Source organism: Nymphalis io, chromosome 18 (assembly GCF_905147045.1).
Source record: "Nymphalis io chromosome 18, ilAglIoxx1.1, whole genome shotgun sequence".
Classification (NCBI taxonomy): domain Eukaryota; kingdom Metazoa; phylum Arthropoda; class Insecta; order Lepidoptera; family Nymphalidae; genus Nymphalis; species Nymphalis io.
In genome coordinates, this window is record NC_065905.1 from 10801310 (window position 1) to 10821452 (window position 20143).

General features: G+C 39.5%; 1 protein-coding gene across 2 annotated transcripts; it reads left to right on the forward strand.

Moving 5' to 3' along the window:
- Positions 1–6376: 6376 nt before the first annotated feature.
- Positions 6377–20009, forward strand: LOC126775625 (PAX-interacting protein 1-like). Of its 2 annotated transcripts, none has more exons than XM_050497678.1 (15): positions 6377–6579; positions 6668–9163; positions 9292–9468; positions 9597–9701; positions 10590–10668; positions 13282–13412; positions 13803–13890; positions 14417–14537; positions 14823–14919; positions 15337–15477; positions 15777–15923; positions 16053–16418; positions 17083–17161; positions 17320–17545; positions 18506–20009. In XM_050497678.1, the coding sequence occupies exons 1-15, from the start codon at positions 6484–6486 to the stop codon at positions 19068–19070; spliced, it is 4914 nt and encodes a 1637-aa protein (XP_050353635.1). In that variant the 5' UTR covers positions 6377–6483; the 3' UTR covers positions 19071–20009. The 2 variants fall into 2 exon arrangements, with proteins under 2 accessions (XP_050353635.1, XP_050353636.1); XM_050497679.1 differs by having other exon boundaries at positions 9301–9468.
- The last annotated feature ends 134 nt before the right edge of the window (positions 20010–20143 follow it).

Genomic DNA, 20143 nt, shown 5'->3' on the forward strand with positions numbered 1-20143 from the left:
CTTCACGCCTCGTTTGAAGGAAAACTATATATACCTTTATATTTATAATAATACTATTAGTACTGTTCGAGGAACTGATTAATACCTAGTGTTGCGAATTGGTTTCCCAGGTGGTAGGGCCTTGTGCAAGCCCGTCTCGGTAGGTATTACTCACTCATCAGATATTCTAGCGCCAAAAACAAGACTTGTATTGTTGCGTTCCGATTTGAGTGAACCAGTGTAACTACGGGCATAAGGGACATAACATCTTCATGGCCAAGGTTAGTGGAGCATTGGCGATTTAAGAAATGGTTAATTCTTCTTACATCGTCAATGTCAATGGGCGGTGGTAACCACTTAATATGTGACCCATTTGTTCGTCCGCTTAGTACCTATAACATAAAAAATATATATATTTTCTGTATAGTTTGTATTCTCATGTAGATAATCAAAATATTTTATTATATATTATTCATGTTTTAATTCATCATCATCTTTTCATAATACAAAGTAAGGAAACATTCTGTTCGTTTTATAAAATATTGTTTTTTTTTAATGCTGTCTTGATAGTTTTATCTCACTAATCTTTTGTATTTCAACCGCTGTGAGGAACTGGACGGATAACGGATTCTAACGGATAACTTGAATTGCAAACAATTATTCCGTGAAATTATATTCTTAAAAAAATATTATAATTTACGCATAGTGAAGTGCGCGGATAGCATTTATATGAAACTCATTAAATGTCAAATAAAAAGACAGATCTTACATGTTGATAGAAAAGTAATGTTAATTTATCTGAATCGACAGTTAACAAGCATTAAGACGATTTTATTTTTATATTAATTTATGTAAATACTGCACAGGTTAAACTCAAATTACATAATATTCTTTAATTTACTTGGTTCTTTATGATTTAATTAATCTTATTTTAAATGACTAATTTAAGTTACCACTAGTTCTGAACATAGACTCAACAGCCGAAGATCTGGCGATAAATTGAGATAGCCTCTCTTCATCTATAAAATGACAATGTACGTCTTTCATTATATAAAATTAAATTTATTTTTATCTGACATGAAAATCGACGAACTCTAGATACACGATTCTATCATTGAGAAATATCCTGTTTTTAATTGTATATCAATTATAAAACATTTATATTTATTAATTGGCGTTTAGTTTCTTAGTTTTTTTTATACTGTGAAGACTTAACAAAGATTGAAGAAAAATGTATGAATATAACCTAGAATAGGTACACTTTAAAGCCGTCACGGTAGCATACGCAAGCGATCCCGTGGCGCTCCTCGTTAAGACGGAAAGGGTACCGCTGGTTTTTTAGTAGGTATTCCGATGTTCGGGGCGCAATCGACGCCTTGGACACCGACGAGCCCCACATACCCCCAGTATGTGGGGCTCGTCGGTGTCCAAGGTACTTTTCAAAGCACTTTTCCTGTGGGGAAAATGCGTAATGCGTTTTTCCAGCTTTAAAAAAAAGGAATACTTTTACGCCAAAAAAATCAACACCTATCCATATGTTTACAATGTTGATTCATACATTTAATTTTTAAAATGTATTTAAAACTTTTATCCTATTATCTCATTTTTTTATATTTTATAATCAATCAATCAATCAATCAACAGCCAATCGTTGTCCACTGCTGAACATAGGCCTCTCCCAAGGTGCGCCAAAGCTCCCTGTCCTCCGCCTCCAGTTGATGCCCGCCACCTTCTTAAGGTCGTCGGTCCACCTAGCTGGAGGGCGCCCTACGCTGCGCTTGCCGATTCGCGGTCTCCACTCTAGGACTCGTATGCTCCAACGGCCATCGGTCCTACGACATACGTGACCAGCCCACTGCCACTTCAGCCTGCTAATTTTGCAAGCTATGTCGGTGACTCCGGTTCTTTTCCGGATAATCTCATTTCTGATCTTATCCTTCAAAGATACTCCGAGCATAGCTCGGTCCATAGCACGATGAGCGACTTTGAATTTGTGGACTAGTCCCGCAGTTAGTGTCCACGTTTCGGCACCATATATCATGGCAGGCAAGACGCATTGGTTGAAGACCTTTGTCTTCAAACATTGCGGTATAGACGACTGGAGGACTTGACGAAGGTTGCCAAATGAATTCTTCCCATCCCAAGCGAATTCTTCGATCGGCTTCCTTCTCGAAGTTGTTCCTACCGACTTGTATTATCTGTCCTAGGTAGGTATATTCACTAACGACTTCGAGAGGTTTCCCCTCGACGTATATCGGTCCCGGCACGACATGCCTATTGAACGTGACCTTGGTCTTGTCCAAGTTTATACCGAGACCGACACACCGGGAAGACTCGCCTAGGCTACGCAGCATTTCGGTGAGTTGTTCCAGCGACTATGATGACGATATCGTCGGCAAATCGAAGGTGTGAGATGTACTCGCCGTTTACATTGACTCCATACTCAGTCCAATCCAGCGTCTTGAAAACGTCTTCCAACGCGTTGGTGAACAGTTTCGGGGATATTACATACCCCTGTCTCACCCCTTTGTGCAGTTGGATCGCCTTCGTCTTACAGTCCTGGATGTGGACAGTCATTGTAGCGGCGTTGTACAGACATCTCAGTACCTCGATATATCTCCAGTCGATATGACATCTTTTTTTTTTTTTTTATCTCTGCAATGAGTCGAGCACTGCCCAGGTTTTGATGGAGTCGAAGGCTTTCTCGTAGTCCACAGAATTTTATAATGTCACTATTTTATTATTATTAGTTTTTTTTTACAATGTTGACTTATATTTCAAGTACATTATATATTTTAGAACATCTGTAAAAAAGTAGCCAATTAGATAAATAATTATGTTGATTTTTAGTTTATTGTGTATATTTGTTATACTATTTGTTGGTGTTGACAATTAAATAAATGAATTATCTATTTAAATAAATTATTTAAAAACATATTTATATTTGTGTTTTATTTTGTTGTTTTCCCAAGGAATGCCAAATTTGTCATTTGCCTGGCGCCGAGTTTTCTCGATTTAGTTCAGAAAATTATTTTATGACATTCCATTTAAATTCATAAAAATTTTGTGCAGTGTGTGTGGGCGTGAGATACTTTGGCTTAATGGGAGTTAATTTTCTCGACTATGACGTTCATCATTTGAAAGGAAAATTCCATAATTCAGGATTGCAAAATTATTGTAACTCTATTATATGAATATATTTAAATCTCGAAAACGAAACGTCTGTGTTTTTTTTAATACCACACCTCGGTGATGTGGCTTATTAAGATACAGTTATTATTCATGCATACTTTAGCGGTTAGCAGCTAAATAAGCCTTCTCGATAGAATTCACATTCCCAGCCAGTCCATTATAACACAATAATAATCTTGTAGAATTAAGATTCAAAACTATTTGTTTGACAAAATTTATTTAAATAACAATTATTTATTAAAAGTACCTAAAATATGTATAAGGCACACAAAATATAAAAAAGGCATTAACAAATCATAGTAGTCAATCAATCATAAAATGATGGTAGGTATTCTTCCGTAGAAACGCATTTCAGATTATCTTGACAAAAAACTCAATCATACGAATATTATTATTTTTTTTATACTATTGTAACATACATTTGCTACGTCTTAAACAGCCACGACATCGTTTTATTAAATATATAAATAACAGGAAAATTAAACATGTTTCGACATACCAGTTTTTTTCAAATACATTCATTCGCGTGAGCGTAATAAATCTTATGTACCTAGTACGTTTTTTGTTAAGATTTGATGTTTGTTTCTCATTAATCAAAATATTTTTTACATATATTTTTATATACATTAATTTAGTTTTATTTATTTATTTCAATTTAGAATTTTTCAATTTTTGTTTCATAATATTGTTTTAAATAATAAAAGATCATCTGTGGTTCCATCCGAATGGAGCAGTGACTAGAACGCGAGACTTAACAGAAAAACGTGGGTTCAAGCCCGGGCAATACTGAGGTCATGTGTGAATGTGTGCTTAAAGTTCATCTCGTCCGTCCAGTCCGTCTGTCCGTCTTAGTGCTGAAGAACAAAAATGTGATCGGATGAAATTTTGCCATATGTGTATGAACTAACCAGCTACCAGAGCTTGGTGGAATTAGCACCTAAAGCCTTTTGTCACATAATAGAAGGTCTTCGCCGAAATAAGCAAAACTTTACCTATATTTTTGCATAACATTAGACATTCATAGACATCCCATTATTATTTAGAGAAATAAAAATGGGATAGATACACAGTTAACTAAAAACCTTATATATAAAAGAGTTTCAAAATAAGTGAAGTAAGTATAAAGCTGAAGGAAGATTAAAAAAAGATACAAAACTAATATCGACAGCAAAAAATATGGTTTTTTTTTAAATTTTGAAAAAGATACAATCGGTTAGAAATAAGGAAAAGATACAAACAAACTATAATTATTCAATGGAATACGATAAAACAAAAAATAAAATAAAGATAAAAAAACCGCCGTCCAAAATATTTTCTTGTGGCGTTGTACACGAGCACTGATTTCGCTTTGAACCGCTAGTCTTAGTCATTGAGTTAAAGAAGAACCAGCTCTTGAGTCACCACAAGTGTGGACCAGCTTTGTAGAAAGGTATTTTATTATAATTTTGATAGCCAATGACTCAATGACCACAGACATAACCTTCAAAAATATCTAAAAACAAAAGATAAAATTGACAGAGCCTAAAGAAAAATATAAGTATCTACTCTATCGAAATATACATTTTATTAATGACTGAACCTATAATATATTTTAAAAGCTCTGCGTGGAGTTATTATGTGCGTTTAACACACACACGAATATATACAATTACATATTTTTCTTTTACTTATAATATTAATAATTAGTTTATAAATAAATAAATTAATGTATTAAGGAAATGTCTTAAAAATATATGTGACTCACACTGTGATGGAAAATAATAATCCTCCCGACCGATTTCGATAACGGCGGCCATTCGCTAACTACGTAGTACATTATATACTACTGCACAAGTGTGTGGGCTAACACAGGTGCACTATCTATTCCCTCACTCTCATAATTCCGTGGGACGGTAGTCTGAAAAGACCACATAGAGTTTAGCTGCATGACTAAGGGCTTTACGTGCTTGCCGTGGCCGGTTTCTGCTAGGATTTTGTTACGAAAAGCCTCAAAAGTTTTTATAGGCCTGATCGGGATTTAAGCCCAAGACCCCGGCGGTAGGTACTTTCTGGCTGTAATTTTTTTTAAAGTGTATTTATCTGCCCGTTCTAAGCTTATAATTAAATAAACTAATAAATAATCTGAATAAGAGCGTTAGAATATAAATAATCCTGTTTTTTATTAACATACATTATATATTAAGAAATTTGGCATGCGTGTTTAGATAAAATCATAAACACACACAACAATAGGTGTAGTCTACAGAGGTGAAAGTAGAAAAATTCACGCTCACTTAATCTAAGCTTTATTTCGATTGACATTTATAATGTTAGTCTTAGAAAAAAAAATCTTAAAAGGGAATGTAAAAACGTACGGGGATTCTTTTCAAGTACTGAATATTTATGAATTGGAGTAAAAATTATTTTAATACATAAAATTGAATTTAAATGAACCAATGACGAATATTATTTTAAGTAACACAAAGTAAAATATTATATAGTTTTTTTTTTTTTTTTTATATAGAAAAGGAAGGCGGACGAGCATATGGGCCACCTGATGGTAAGTGGTCACCAACGCTCTTAGACATTGGCATTGTAAGAAATGTCAACCATCGCTTACATATCCAATGCGCCACCAACCTTGGGAACTAAGATTTTATGTCCCTTGTGCCTGTAATTACACTGGCTCACTCACCCTTCAAACCGGAACACAACAATATCAAGTATTGCTGTTTTGCGGTAGAATATCTGATGAGTGGGTGGTACCTACCCAGACGAGCTTGCACAAAGCCCTACCACCAGTGAAGTGCAGTGCAGTGCAGTTTAAGCGCAATAAACCAGATATCCTTGGCTTGTAAGTTAAGTTTTAAAGGCAGAAACAAGTCATAATAATAATAATAACCTGGATCTTATTTAATATTATTCCATTATTATTATATAGAAATATAAAAAGACAACTTGTACCATAATAATAAAGTAAAAATAGCACTTTAGATTATGAAACACCAGACAAAAAATTTAACGACGTAATATAGTATCACAAAATAACTCAATAGACTATTTTTTATATTAGAGCATATTAATGATAAACGTTTTTTTATATGTATATAAAACTATAATTTGTTCCTTTTTATATCCCAATTCTATGAAAATAACATTACAAAATTATCGATTAGGTTTCGCTGTATTTCTTATAGAATGTTTTTTCTCTCATGGTAACATTTTTTCATGATGGACGTTCTTGCTTGAGTTTTTAGTTTTCGGCGCTCGAACAAAAGTTTAATTACAATGTTTGTTTAAAATAAAGTTTTTATTATTTTGCTGAAATAGAAAATGGTAACGATTGTTGACGATTTAGATTCATTAACTTTGCAAGAGCCAGTTTTCAAGGATGTCAAGTACTACCTCTCTGGCGATGTCTCGGAAAGGGTTTGTTTTTGACATGTATACTTGTTTTTATTTTTATTTACGCTTCGAATTGTAGTATAACTGGTCCCTTGTTTTATTGTAATTGCAGATTATGCAGTTGCTTCAGTCAGGAGGAGCGGAAAGCACTAAATATTTTTCTGATTATGTCACTCATCTAATTTGTGGTAACAATGCCGCTGATACGGACCTCGATGACGCCCAGGACATATATCAGATACCTGCAGTGACTGAGAATTGGGTTCTTGCGTGTGCACGATTGAAGAAACTTGCCAATCCGAAGCCTTACTTTCCTAGCAAGAACAAGATATTCACAAATGTCACGGCATGTGTTTCTAAAGTGACTCCCGCTGACGCGAAATTGTTATTCGCTATTATCACATATCATGGTGGAAAAGTGAAATTGAATCTAGATTCTCAGTGCACTCACTTAATTTGTGGTTTTGCCTTGGGCAAGAAGTATAGTGCTGCACTTACACTTTCGTCTAAAATAAAGATTGTAACTCCTGATTGGGTATTAGAAAGTGTACGGGCAAGGATACAAGCAGTGACAGAGGTGTTTCATCCTAAACTACTCGTAGTACCACAACCACCATCAAAGCCAATGGATCGAATCAGTGCCATTACAGGATTCGATTTTGAAGAAGGTATTGCAAAGAATGAGGTACCAACTCAAAACATGACAGAGAATAAAGATGAAAGTACTCAAGCCTTACTAGATAAACTAAAGCAAAGAATGCCTTGGAATCACCCACCATCTACTGCAAACTCATCTGCAGCTATTACATCAAATGTAAACTCAATGGGCTACACCACTGCCATGTCCACATCGAACATTATTAACAAATCTATACCACAAGGAATTGTCACACAAAATGTACAAATACAAGGAAGTCAAGCGAATACTCAGTTCATTCAAAAAATGGCACAAAACTCTGTAGTGTCCCAGCCCGGGATGAATGTTCAAAGTCAACAGGTCAATTTACAGCAACAGAGCTATAATCAAGGCCAACAGCCTTCACAACAGCCACATGGACTTTCAGCGATACAGATACAACAACAAAAGTTATTGCAACAACACCAATTAAGGATGCAAATGTTGCAACATAAAATTGGTAATCAACAAAACCAACAAGGATTCACTCAATCCAATGTTTCGCAATCTCAAATAACTCAAAACATATCTAATCAGTTACAACAACATATTCAGAATAATCAACATCATATACAACAATCTCAGAATATAAATCAAGGCTCTAATACTTCGATGAGCTCGGCACAGCAACAAATTGAAAATATAAGCCAAATGTTAAGCCAAAGCGCTAATAATTTACAGCAAGCCCAACTGAATCAACAGAATATGGTCATGAAACCAGGTTTAACATTAAGCCAACAGAGTGCTGTGCAAAATATTGCTCAGCAGCTAGCTCAGTCTACACAAAATCTTCAACAGAGTCTGCAAAATGCAAAACTCAACCAAAATTTAGGTCAAGGACAAGTGATAAATCAACAGCAACTCATAAACTCTGGCCAGCAAATGTCTGCACAGAATCAGGGTATAATTCAGCAACAAACTGTCCAGTCACTAACGAATCAACAACAAAATATGAATATGGGTGTTGTCAATCAACAGGGAATGGTCACTTCATCACAAGCACAAACTGGACAGGGTGGTCAACTAAATCAGCTTGTCAGTAATACAACCCAACAGATTCAAACGGTCCAGCAAAATATACAAAACCAACAAGGGAACACAGTTCAAGGACCTTGGAGGCAACAAAATATTCAGATGATCCAAGGACAGCACCAAATAATCCGAAGTCCTTTAGTTCAATCTCGTAACCCACAAAATCAAGTTATATTGCAACAACAAATTATGCAAACACAACAACAAGCATTAATAAACAATCAACAGTCTCAACTCAGCCCTCAGCATACAATACAACAATCTCCTCAACAAATTCTTCAACAGTCAATCGGTAATCAAGGGCAGGCTATGAGCCAGACTCATCATCAGATTTTGGTACAAAAGCAACAATTACTTAATGGATCGGGCCAGCAACAGATAGTCCAAGGCCCACAGCAGGTCTTAATAAATCAGCATACAGGACAACAACAGATATTGGTCCATGGAAATCAACAAGTAACTTTACAAGGTGGGCAACAATTAGTCTCTCAAAGTCAAATTGTCCATCAAGGAGGCCAGATAGTGAATCAAGGCGGCCAACAAATAATCACCCAGGGTGGGCAACAAGTCTTATCACAAGGTGGTCAGCATGTAATTACCCAGCAAGGTCAGCAGCACCAAGTGGTTATAGCGCAGTCGTCCCAGCAGATAGTGACACAGACTGGTCAACAGATAATCGGTCAGACCGTAGGCCAGGCTCAGCAAGTGCTAACACAAGTGCCTCAATCTCCTCAGCCCGGCGGTGGCATACAGCAGATAATCACTCACAGTGGCAATCAACAGATTGTATCACCAGGCGGCCAACAAATAGTACAAGGCGGACAGAACGTTTCCTGGCAACAACAGCAGTATTTGCAACAAAGACAACAAATTGGTCAACCCGGAGCCGTCGGACCACGGGTAAGAAAATTTATATACTCGTGAAATATTTTAATTAAATATGCCTAATATAATATATATCTAATACTTATATAAGACTGACTCCTAACCAAACTCATTCTATATCTTTACTCTTCCTCAATGTCAAGGTTTTACAGGTGTCGTGGACAGCGGGCGGCGGTGGCCGGCAACTCATCCACCTGGACGCGCAGACGCACGCGCAGCTGCAGCAGATGGACCCGCAGCAGCGCGCTATGTTCGTCGCGCAGCTGCAGAAGCGCCGCCAGCTGCACATTCAGAGGACGGCGGCCTTGGCTCAGCAGCAGGTAAGCACTATATATTACTAAATTTTCTTTTAAACATATCAATTTAAACTGAAAACTAACAGTATTTAATGCCATTCAAATACATATAATATTTAGATAAGTAAGTAACTATGTAATTTATATTATAGCAAACTGGAGTAGTGACTGGTTCACCTGGAGCACCCTCGCCCGCACCACAGAGTGTTACATTCATAAGAAGTCAATTACCACCAGGACTATCTCAGCAGCAGCAGGTACAATAATAATTATAAAACCAGAAGCCTGTGGTTTTACTCGCTATATATTTATATTATATGTTGAGTACATATGTGCAAAAACTTAATAAAGACTTAATGGTATTCCTATAATAATCTGATTGTTAACATTTGTAATTTGGCCTATGTTGATGGTTAACCCTACACACAAAAATCTAAATATATTATTTTTGGCATTGGTAATTTGTAAATGACCAATTTAATTTGTTGTATAGTATATTTTAATTATTTATACAATTTAGCTTCAGTAACTTATTAGTAGGTCAATAAGTGACCCAGTGTAGTTGGTCTGCAAGGGTCATATCATAATGATCTCCAACGTGTGTGAGGCAGTTGGCAAGATATGTTGCCTAAACATTTGCCCTCGTTGAACTGTCTTGCAATCGACCCAACTTGACTTATTATTCACTAACTTGTATAGAATTATGAATTTTTTTTTGTTCTTTGAAATTGTTTTTATTTTGTACTCTAAATTCATATATAAGTTTATATAAATATTCAATCGTAAATTTAATAATAATTTCAAAATATTTTTAATAATTTTAACGATGTTAATGTATTTGTATTTTTATGGACTTGTAATTGTTAACTATTAACTTTATTCAATGACAATGTATAATGTGATGCTTTTACGAATGATGTAATAACATATAATTAGTAGAACATTTATCAAAAAACCTTTTCAACCCCTATTTAACTGTCTATCTAATGTATCTGGTGGTTGTCCAAAATAAAATAAAAATATTCATACACACAAGTTATATAAGGGCTTGTAATATTGTACAATACATGCATACCTTATAATCGAATAAAATCTATGTATAGTTAATACATATGTAAATATGTTATGTGTACATAATTGATCAGGTGCAATGGCTGCAGCAGCAAGGCGCTAGGACGGCCACCATACCGGCAGCGCAACCAGCTCAGCCGCCACCGTCGCCTGGTAAGTCATCATTCAATTATTATTGTTTGATCATTTGCTTCTCACCCGCTATATTTATAATATTTATTTTTAACATTCATTTTATTTCTCATGCTTTAATTAATTTAATAATATGCAACTAATAATCAATTCATTCTTTGATTTAAACACTTCTTTCACACTTTTTTTTCTTTTAAAAACTGCTTTATTTACTAAATAATCAATTTACTAAAGTTATCTGAATTTGACAAGTAAAAGTAATTATTAAATGATCTCGTTTCATATTTATCAATTTGCTTCTTGAGTGCTTTATTAGTTCTGCGGTATTATAAAACCGCAAAGAACGCGTGTTCAGGCCATTACAAAGTTTTAAAGTTTCTAATTATTAATGTATATTATGTAATGTTGTTTAATTAGCATGTACCAATAAGTATGGGCCTTGTTGCCTGAGGAATAAATATATTATTATTATTAAAAGTAGCCATCTACATTTCATACCAAATTTATCAAATTCGGATCAATGGCTTAGCCGTGTAAGCGTAAAAGACAAACAAATCACAGAGTTATTTTCGCATTTATAATATTAGTATAAATTGACCAAATTATTATAATTGGTATTGAAGCCGTATATAATGTCTGAACACCAAAATAATATTTAAATCACACACGCTGATTACGCCGAACTAATATCGGGGGATCAAACGGTATATGAAACTAAGGAAGAGCTTTCCCCTGTTCACACTATAATTTATTTTATTTGATAATTTTAATAAAATCACCTTTACATTATATATATTCAGTAGCGAATCTAGACAGCGCGATTCAGGAAACTGACAGATTTTATTAACGCCATCTATCGCTACCGAGTGGTAACACATGCCATTATACACACGCCTATATTTATTATTAACGTAATCATTATTTTGTGTACAAAATTGAAGTATACTATGATACTACCCTGTAAAAAAAATAACTAGATCTCTTTCTCACTTATTCAATACCCTATATGTGTAAACGAGACGGACGTATAATTTTTTTCAAAGACGGTAACTTTGACAGTCGATACACGTTAGTATAAGTAACTATCACACTATCTCCTAATGATATTTAATAGTATTTATTTTGACGCTAGTATGAATGACGGTCACAGGTATGGATGACGTCGTCACAGATGGCATTGTCACAGATAAAAAACATACTAGGCAAATACTTTTTTTTTATTCTTATTAATTGATACGCTGAATATTTTTGTATGTTTTCTGGGATCCTGTTTCAAATACGTTCGCAACTAGCTTATGTACGTTCCTTGTGCAAATAGTATATCCGTAACAATTTCTAAAAAAAACAACTTTTATATTCTTACGAATATACATACATCAAATATATATTGTGGGTAGATAGTGGCCGTCATGGGAGAAATGGGTGACGTGATGTTTTATTCCCCAAAACACATTAGCATTACTCGATAAGTAATATAAGTGAAGCTGGGTCATTTAATAAGAATAAAATTGTGTAAACTAGTACTACTGAAGTAATTTTCAACTCTTTGTCAAAGGTGAAATATTTAAAAAAAATGCCAAAAAAGTTTGTGAATAACGTACTGTTCCATGTTTAAAAAGTGTGATAGAAAATGAAACGAGAGCGACATAAAAGCATGTCGATTGTGTTGTCTCGCTCAAGCTTATTCATAGATATATTTTTAGGTATATGAAAGAACATTCAAGCAAAAGTGTGGAAGAATGCGTCGGGTTAGAAGTTTTGGTATTCAGATTATGGTTCATACATAGTGATGCCCGACTGCCGATCAGAAATTCTAATAACAATGATACCTACCTCATGTTCTAATCCATAGATGAATATATGCTAGTTTATCGAGGAACGTTGTTAAATAACATTCATTGTTTAATAAAGATAATTCAATCGTTTTATAAAATAAGCTATTTTTAATAAGCGAAGCTTTGAAGTCATTTTGTGTAACATACGGTTTTTTAAAATATTTATCAATAAAAACTTTTTAATTGTTAAAAGTGCGTTTCTTATAATAATTGGTATTTCGTATTATATATTGAAATCAAAGTTTGAATTCTTATGGATTCACCCGAATCAGAATGTAAGTAACTACTTTTGAAATTAATAATTTTATTAACTAACTGTGCTCAGCGTCGCGAGTGTGGAATTCAGTTTTTGATTATAAGAAACTTATTATTATTGAAATAATATAGCCTCCTGGATAAGGTGGCTATGCAATGATGAAAGAATTATTAAAATCGGTTCAGTAGTTACAGAGTTTATCGATTACAAACAAACAAATCTATCTATCTATCTATAATATTAGCATAGATAACGATAAAGAAGTAAATGATACGCTATAGAATTCAGTCTGTCAGAATTCATATTATAATCAAGTATATATCTAATAATTCCACTAAATTTAAAGATTAATTCTAGCGGAAAATATTTGAATTTCGAACGTATTGATTTTCTAATATTTTCGAAAAATGGTTTTTAAAGTTTTATTTGTCAAAGATGCGCCAACGTCCAACCAGAAGTTATACATTAACATTTCTCGGCGATCCTTACACTTTTGAATGTTGATATATGAATGTGGAGTGTACGAAGTAACCGTGTGTGCAGCGGGCAGCGCGGGAGCGGGGACGGTGGAGTCGTCCCTGCAGCAGCTGCAGCGCCAGCAGCAGTACCAGCGCTTGCAGCAGCTGCAGGCGCAGCGGGACCACGCCGCGCACCACCACGCCGCCGCCAAGCAGGTGACGCGAGCTACTCTCTATTCATTACTAAGCTGTTATTTACTAGTAGCACAAAATATCCCGAAAAAAAACAAAATTAAAAAATCTTTTTTTTAATTATTAAAAAAATATTTTAATTCGATTTTTAAATATCTAATATAGTTATGGCACAGCATAACTTTGCGACATGCTGCGAAACATGTCGAATTTAACTTTTAAAGTCAAGTAATCGAAAAGGCGGATATCGAATTTAAATTTTAAAATGTTCTATCAAAATTCATATTGGTGTAAACGTAGTAACAATTAAGCACGACGAATGACTTCATGTCTGACTTAGGGGGGGGAGCTGGTCCTCAGTCATACAAGGTCACGTTAATATGGGCAATATTTTGGCTCTTTTGTTTCATAAAGGTCGCTCCCGTAACGCAACATGTCGTGGCTCCCTTGCAAGAACAACAAGTGGACGCCCTGCTGACACCGACCACGCCTGAACAGCAAGGTAACACACACACACACACGATTAGGATGATTTAGAACAACAATCGAAAGTAATAATTGTCTGGAAATAATCTTAATATCGTTGATTAGTCTAATAATCTGTAACTATCTGTAATACTTGACAGTACGCAAGAAGGCTATAAATAAAAAAAGCCGAGTTGGCCTAGTGGTTAGAACGCGTGCATCTTAACCAATGATCGTGGGTTCAAACCCGGGCAAGCACCACCGAATTTTCATGTGCTTAATTTATGTTTATAATGCATCTCGTGCTCGGCGGTGAAGGAAAATATGAGGATACCTGGATGTGTCAAATTTTAAATGAAATTCTGCATATGTATAGCCACCAAAACGCATTGGAGTAGCATGGTGGAATAAATCCAAAACCTTCTTCTCAAAGAGAGAGGAGCCGTAACCCAGCAGTGGGACATTCACAGGCTGTTACGTCACTGTGCCAAAAGAAGACACGGAATTGTTTAACTAAATAACCCTTTCTGTGTTGTGATAACTATACACTTATATGTCGCTAGGAGCGGGTGCGCTGCTCGTCAACCCCAAGACGAAGACGGCGCTCGCCAACATGCTGTCCATCCGCCTGCAGGGGGCCGCGCCCCCCCCGGAGCACGAGCCCTCCGCCGCCGGCACGCTGCGGTGCGTACCAGGGTTATCTCGTGTGTGACGTATGACTGACTCGCGGCTTCTTATAAAACTACTTTATTAAGAAAATGAGATTACAAATGTTTCTTCTAAAACGACACGGCTCATTTATGATTGCTCCCAGGTTTAATATGTAATTTAAATTCAGTAAAAACACATCAATTTGGACGCCAACACCCCTTGGGAAAAGTTTTGGTGGTAAATTGGATCCCCGCCACTATACGAATTGTTTACCATAGTTGGCTGCTAGACACTTGAGATCAAATGTTTCTCCCGCAGACTGATGACGGCGGCGCACGCGGCGGGCGGCGCGGTGCGGGCCCCCGCGCGCCTGCTGCTGGGCCCCGCGCACCACCCGCACCAGGGGCCTGCGCCGGTACGACTGGCACGTTTGGTCGGATGCGACCCTCGCGAGGACGATGCACATCGCCCTTGAAAAACACATACACAAGATATATACATAATTAAGACGAACAATTCATGTCCCAACTTCAGCATTTCATAATAATTTATAAAGTATTTTTTCGTATCATGCCAAAATAAGGACTTCCTTACAGTCCAGGAATGTCTGTTGCAAAATAGATTCCTTGATTTATTACATCCTAACCGATGGCAGCATAGTTTTTATGTATACTTTTTATGTATGCATGAACAATATTTTTATATCTCGAATAAATTATTGCCACATGTACAATCCCTAATGTCGCTGCAAGTGTTTCCTTTATAGAAGAGCAGGTCCTCGCTCAGCCGGGAGACACTAGCTGTCCGTATAAACAAACCGTCTCTCCCGCAGAGCGCGGCGGCTGGCGGGGGCGGCAGTAAGGTGTACGCGGGTGCCGTGCGCGCCGCGCCCCCCCGCGCGCAGTTCTACGGACACAACCCCAACCTCAAGCTGCCGCCGGACCTCTTCCTGCTGGGATGCGTCTTCCATATCGTGAGACTACTTACCATCACTTCTACTGTTACATATAGAAATTCAATTTCTTTACCAGATTTTATCGGTGCCTATTGTAGACTTGCCTGCCTGAGAAATGGGCAGTACTTTTATCGCTGTTTTACCGCTATCTAACATTAATTTTTGAGTAAGTCTGCACAAGGAAATTAACATCTTATATAGCTATTGGCACAGAGACTATGGACAAAATGTAGCAGCTATTTCATGCTCTATCGTGTTCGATAATTAAGTTATTTTGTGAGTCGAAGTTCATCATGTAATATATAGTTGCCCGCCAGGTGGAGTACCAGCAGTCTGCGGGCGCGGAGCGCGTGGCGCGGTGGACGGAGGCGCTGGCGCGGCGGGGGGGTGAGGTGGAGGTGGGGTACTGCGCACGCGTCACGCACGTGCTGTGCGAAACGCAGAGACACGGCGTCGTCATGCAGGTACAGAAGGCGATGATCGATTTATTGAATTTAATTATTTTTCTAAGATCGAACACATGCGTGTCGGTCTGACAAAAATAATAAACAAAGTGTCGGTTAATGACCGCGAAATATACATCGACGACGCAGGCGCTGCGGGACGCCAAGCGCTGCGTGACGGCGTACTGGGTGTCGGACACGCTGGAGCGGCGCTGCGTGGCGCCGCCGTGGCACGCGCTGCACCTGCCGGCGCTGCACGCGCGCGCCGAGCGGCCGGCCGCGCACCACCGCGCCGCGCTGGCGGGCTGGCGCCGCGACGAGCGCCGCCGCCTGGCCTGCTGCCTGCGCCAGCTGGGCGCGCGCCTCACGCCCTACATGAGCCGCGACAACACCGTGCTCGTCTGCAAGCGCGCCGACGGAAACAAGTACCGCCGCGCGCGCGACTGGGGCATCCCCGTCGTCAGCGCCGCCTGGCTCACCGACCTGCTGCTCGGGAACATGACGGCGCTCGCGCAGGTACCGCTCCCCGCCTGTTGCGGTATCGTCACGTTTAATGCTGGCTACTGGTGGTAGAGCTTTGTGCAAGCTCGTCTGGGTAGGTACCACCCACTCATCAGATATTCTACCGCAAAACAGCAATACTTGATATTGTTGTGTTCCGGTTTGAAGGGTGAGTGAGCCAGTGTAATTACAGGCACAAGGGACATAAAATCTTAGTTCCCAAGGTTGGTGGCGCATTGGATATGTAAGCGATGGTTGACATTTCTTACAATGCCAATGTCTAAGAGCGTTGGTGACAACTTACCATCAGGTGGCCCATATGCTCGTCCGCCTTCCTATTCTATAAAAAAAAAAAAAAAAAAGTCTAAATACCACCCGATCGCGACCCAGGAGTGTCGTAGGAGCCAACTAGTGGAAGCTTTTTTTGGGGGCATCTATCAATATCATCGAGTATTTATGAGTACCTTTAATATCCGTATAGTAGTAGAAAAGCTACCCACCAGCGCAACATTCTCAAGGAGAGTTATCTTTGGGCAAGGTGGGTTGACGGAGAAGTTGACGAAATGTTGCTCGCTGAATTATATAAAAAAAACATTACACGCTCCCAACTACCAAAAGGTCAAGCATTGATGAAAAATTTCCTATCAAGTGTATTTAATTTATTTATTGTTAATTTCAGATTGAAAATGCCAAATATCAGCAATTTAACCTGGCTAGTCCCTTCCGCATGGACTACAGCCTAGTTTCACATCTGATGAGTAAGTTTAATCGAAACCCTCTCGGGTGTGACTTTAATATTAACTTGTCGCATTTTTCACGTTGCTCCCTGACTAAACTCACATAGATAAATAAAAGTGTCGAAGGCTTTCATCAAACTTTTCAACACAACTAAATAATGTTCTACGTCAACTCGCAGACGCATGGAAGATGCCGATCAACATAACGCAGGAGTCGCACGAGCGTGCCAAGCGCAGCGCGGCGGCGGCCAGCGGGCGGCGCGCCAAGCGGCCGCGCCTCGAGCCCGCGCCGCCCCCGCCGCCCGCGCTGCCCGCGCACGCGCCGCCGCCGCTGCACCTCGCGCCGCGCGTGCTGTTCTCCGCGCTGCTGCCTGCCGACCACACGCGCCTCGCCGCCGTCGTCCGGTGAGTGTGCCCCGCACGCCCCGCCCCGCTCCCCGCGCTCGCGCCGCCGCCGCTGCACCTCGCGCCGCGCGTGCTGTTCTCCGCGCTGCTGCCTGCCGACCACACGCGCCTCGCCGCCGTCGTCCGGTGAGTGTGCCCCGCACGCCCCGCCCCGCTCCCCGCGCTCGCGCCGCCGCCGCTGCACCTCGCGCCGCGCGTGCTGTTCTCCGCGCTGCTGCCTGCCGACCACACGCGCCTCGCCGCCGTCGTCCGGTGAGTGTGCCCCGCACGCCCCGCCCCGCTCCCCGCGCTCGCGCCGCCGCCGCTGCACCTCGCGCCGCGCGTGCTGTTCTCCGCGCTGCTGCCTGCCGACCACACGCGCCTCGCCGCCGTCGTCCGGTGAGTGTGCCCCGCACGCCCCGCCCCGCTCCCCGCGCACGCGCCGCCGCCGCTGCACCTCGCGCCGCGCGTGCTGTTCTCCGCGCTGCTGCCTGCCGACCACACGCGCCTCGCCGCCGTCGTCCGGTGAGTGTGCCCCGCACGCCCCGCCCCGCTCCCCGCGCTCGCGCCGCCGCCGCTGCACCTCGCGCCGCGCGTGCTGTTCTCCGCGCTGCTGCCTGCCGACCACACGCGCCTCGCCGCCGTCGTCCGGTGAGTGTGCCCCGCACGCCCCGCCCCGCTCCCCGCGCACGCGCCGCCGCCGCTGCACCTCGCGCCGCGCGTGCTGTTCTCCGCGCTGCTGCCTGCCGACCACACGCGCCTCGCCGCCGTCGTCCGGTGAGTGTGCCCCGCACGCCCCGCCCCGCTCCCCGCGCACGCGCCGCCGCCGCTGCATCTGGTACTCTCATCTACTTGCTCCGTCGTTGTACGTCGCGTACGTACGTAAGTACGTACGTCGTTAGCCGATTATAATTCCTTTTTTTAAGCGTAACCCGGTAAACTTTTAATATATATAATTATAATGCTTTTCATTTCTTGCAGTCAACTTGGCGGCCTAGTAGTAACTTCGGCATCGGAGGCGACTCATCTTGTAATGGAAAAGCTCGTTCGGACGTGCAAACTGGTGAGCTGTCTCATCACCGTCAAACATTTGCTCACCCCTGAGTGGGTGTTGGAGAGCCAGAGACAAAACAAGTTCGCGGACGAGGCCAAGCATGGCCTGCGAGACGAGGTATTTAACAAAGCGTTCAAATGTGACATCGACGAAGTACTACTATGCGGTGAACAGAGGAGAAAGTTATTCGAGGGTATGACGTTCTTCTTAACGCCCTGTGTTAAACCTTCCAAAGCGGGACTAACCGAAATGATCGAACTCTGTGGCGGAAAAGTCGAAAAGAACCGTAGATCGTATGTGTCAATTCAGGAGATGCACAATACGAAGCCGTACAGTTACTTAGTGCTGACAGTGCCCAATGACTTGCATCTAGTTTACTATCTACTGCAATCTGAAAAGACGCTGAATGTGGTGTGCAGTACTGAGGTCGTTTTGACCGCGATCATGCGGCAGAAGTTAGAAATAGAACAGTTTCTCGTCAAAATTGACTGAATGATTATTTGTAACATTCATTGTATGTATTCATACTTAGGTGTCAAACATAAAACAAAGTAAATATGAAATTGATTATAATATGATATACAAAGCAGTCTTTGATCTTTAGATTGAATGTTGTGTAATATATTTCGACAGTATATGTGGCAATAGATGTGCTAGTATATAATTAATATAAATATTTGATGCATTTCTAAAGTATTGTAGGAATTTATTGTGCCTTACATTTGTTTCTTTTATTTGGAATCTCTAGATTTCTTTCTTTATAAATAAATATTTATGATATCCTTGTATGATTTTTAAGTATAATGATTGTGTAGGTTAAGGCAAAGATATATATTTTTATGTATAAAAAATTGGAATTTTTATATTATACTATAGACAAAATGAAATAAAACCTAAGACTGGTTTTAACAAATTGTATAAAGTAATAAATTAATTTATATTAAACATTGTTATTTTTATGATAAATTCTTATTTTTCTACATTAGTTAATATAAAATTTTATAAAATGTAACTCCATCGTAGCATCGTAATTTTTCAAAGGAATATAACAGTAACAGCCTGTAAATGTCACACTGCTGGGCTAAGGCCTGCTCTCCCTTTTTGAGAAGGTTTAGGATCTTATTCCACCACGCTGCTCCATTGTGGGTTGATGGAAAGGTTGGTGGTTGGTTCAAAGGTATATAAGGAATGTATAATAATACTATGTAAGGAATTAATTCCGAGATGAAATAAATATTATATACCATAGTTAGACTTTTTGATACCTACAAGAGCGTTGAAAAAAAAAAGAAAAGACGCGCACTAATTCAAAGCCGCCATTTTGTTTTGGACAGAAAGGTAAAGTGAATAATTCGTTATTGGCGCGACTTGTGATTTGTTAAATGTGTTCAATTGTGTTATTGGGATTTTAAGTGTAATTTACATCGATTTGTATGGTTGGGTGTTCTATTTTTAAAAAGACCAATTCGAGGTTTTCGTCTTAGTTTCATTTGATGCTAAATCTATATATAGGTACTTGCCGTAACAGTACCGTAACTAGCCATTAATGATTAAATTTCTTATGA

Excerpts from the sequence above, each read along its gene's own strand:
- LOC126775625 (XM_050497678.1), top strand. The coding sequence starts at position 6,484 with ATGGTAACGATTGTTGACGATTTAGATTCATTAACTTTGCAAGAGCCA. Across the intron at positions 6,580-6,667 it reads CTGGCGATGTCTCGGAAAGG|ATTATGCAGTTGCTTCAGTC; the intron begins GTTTGTTTTTGA and ends TTGTAATTGCAG. Across the intron at positions 17,546-18,505 it reads CGCCTCGCCGCCGTCGTCCG|TCAACTTGGCGGCCTAGTAG; the intron begins GTGAGTGTGCCC and ends CATTTCTTGCAG.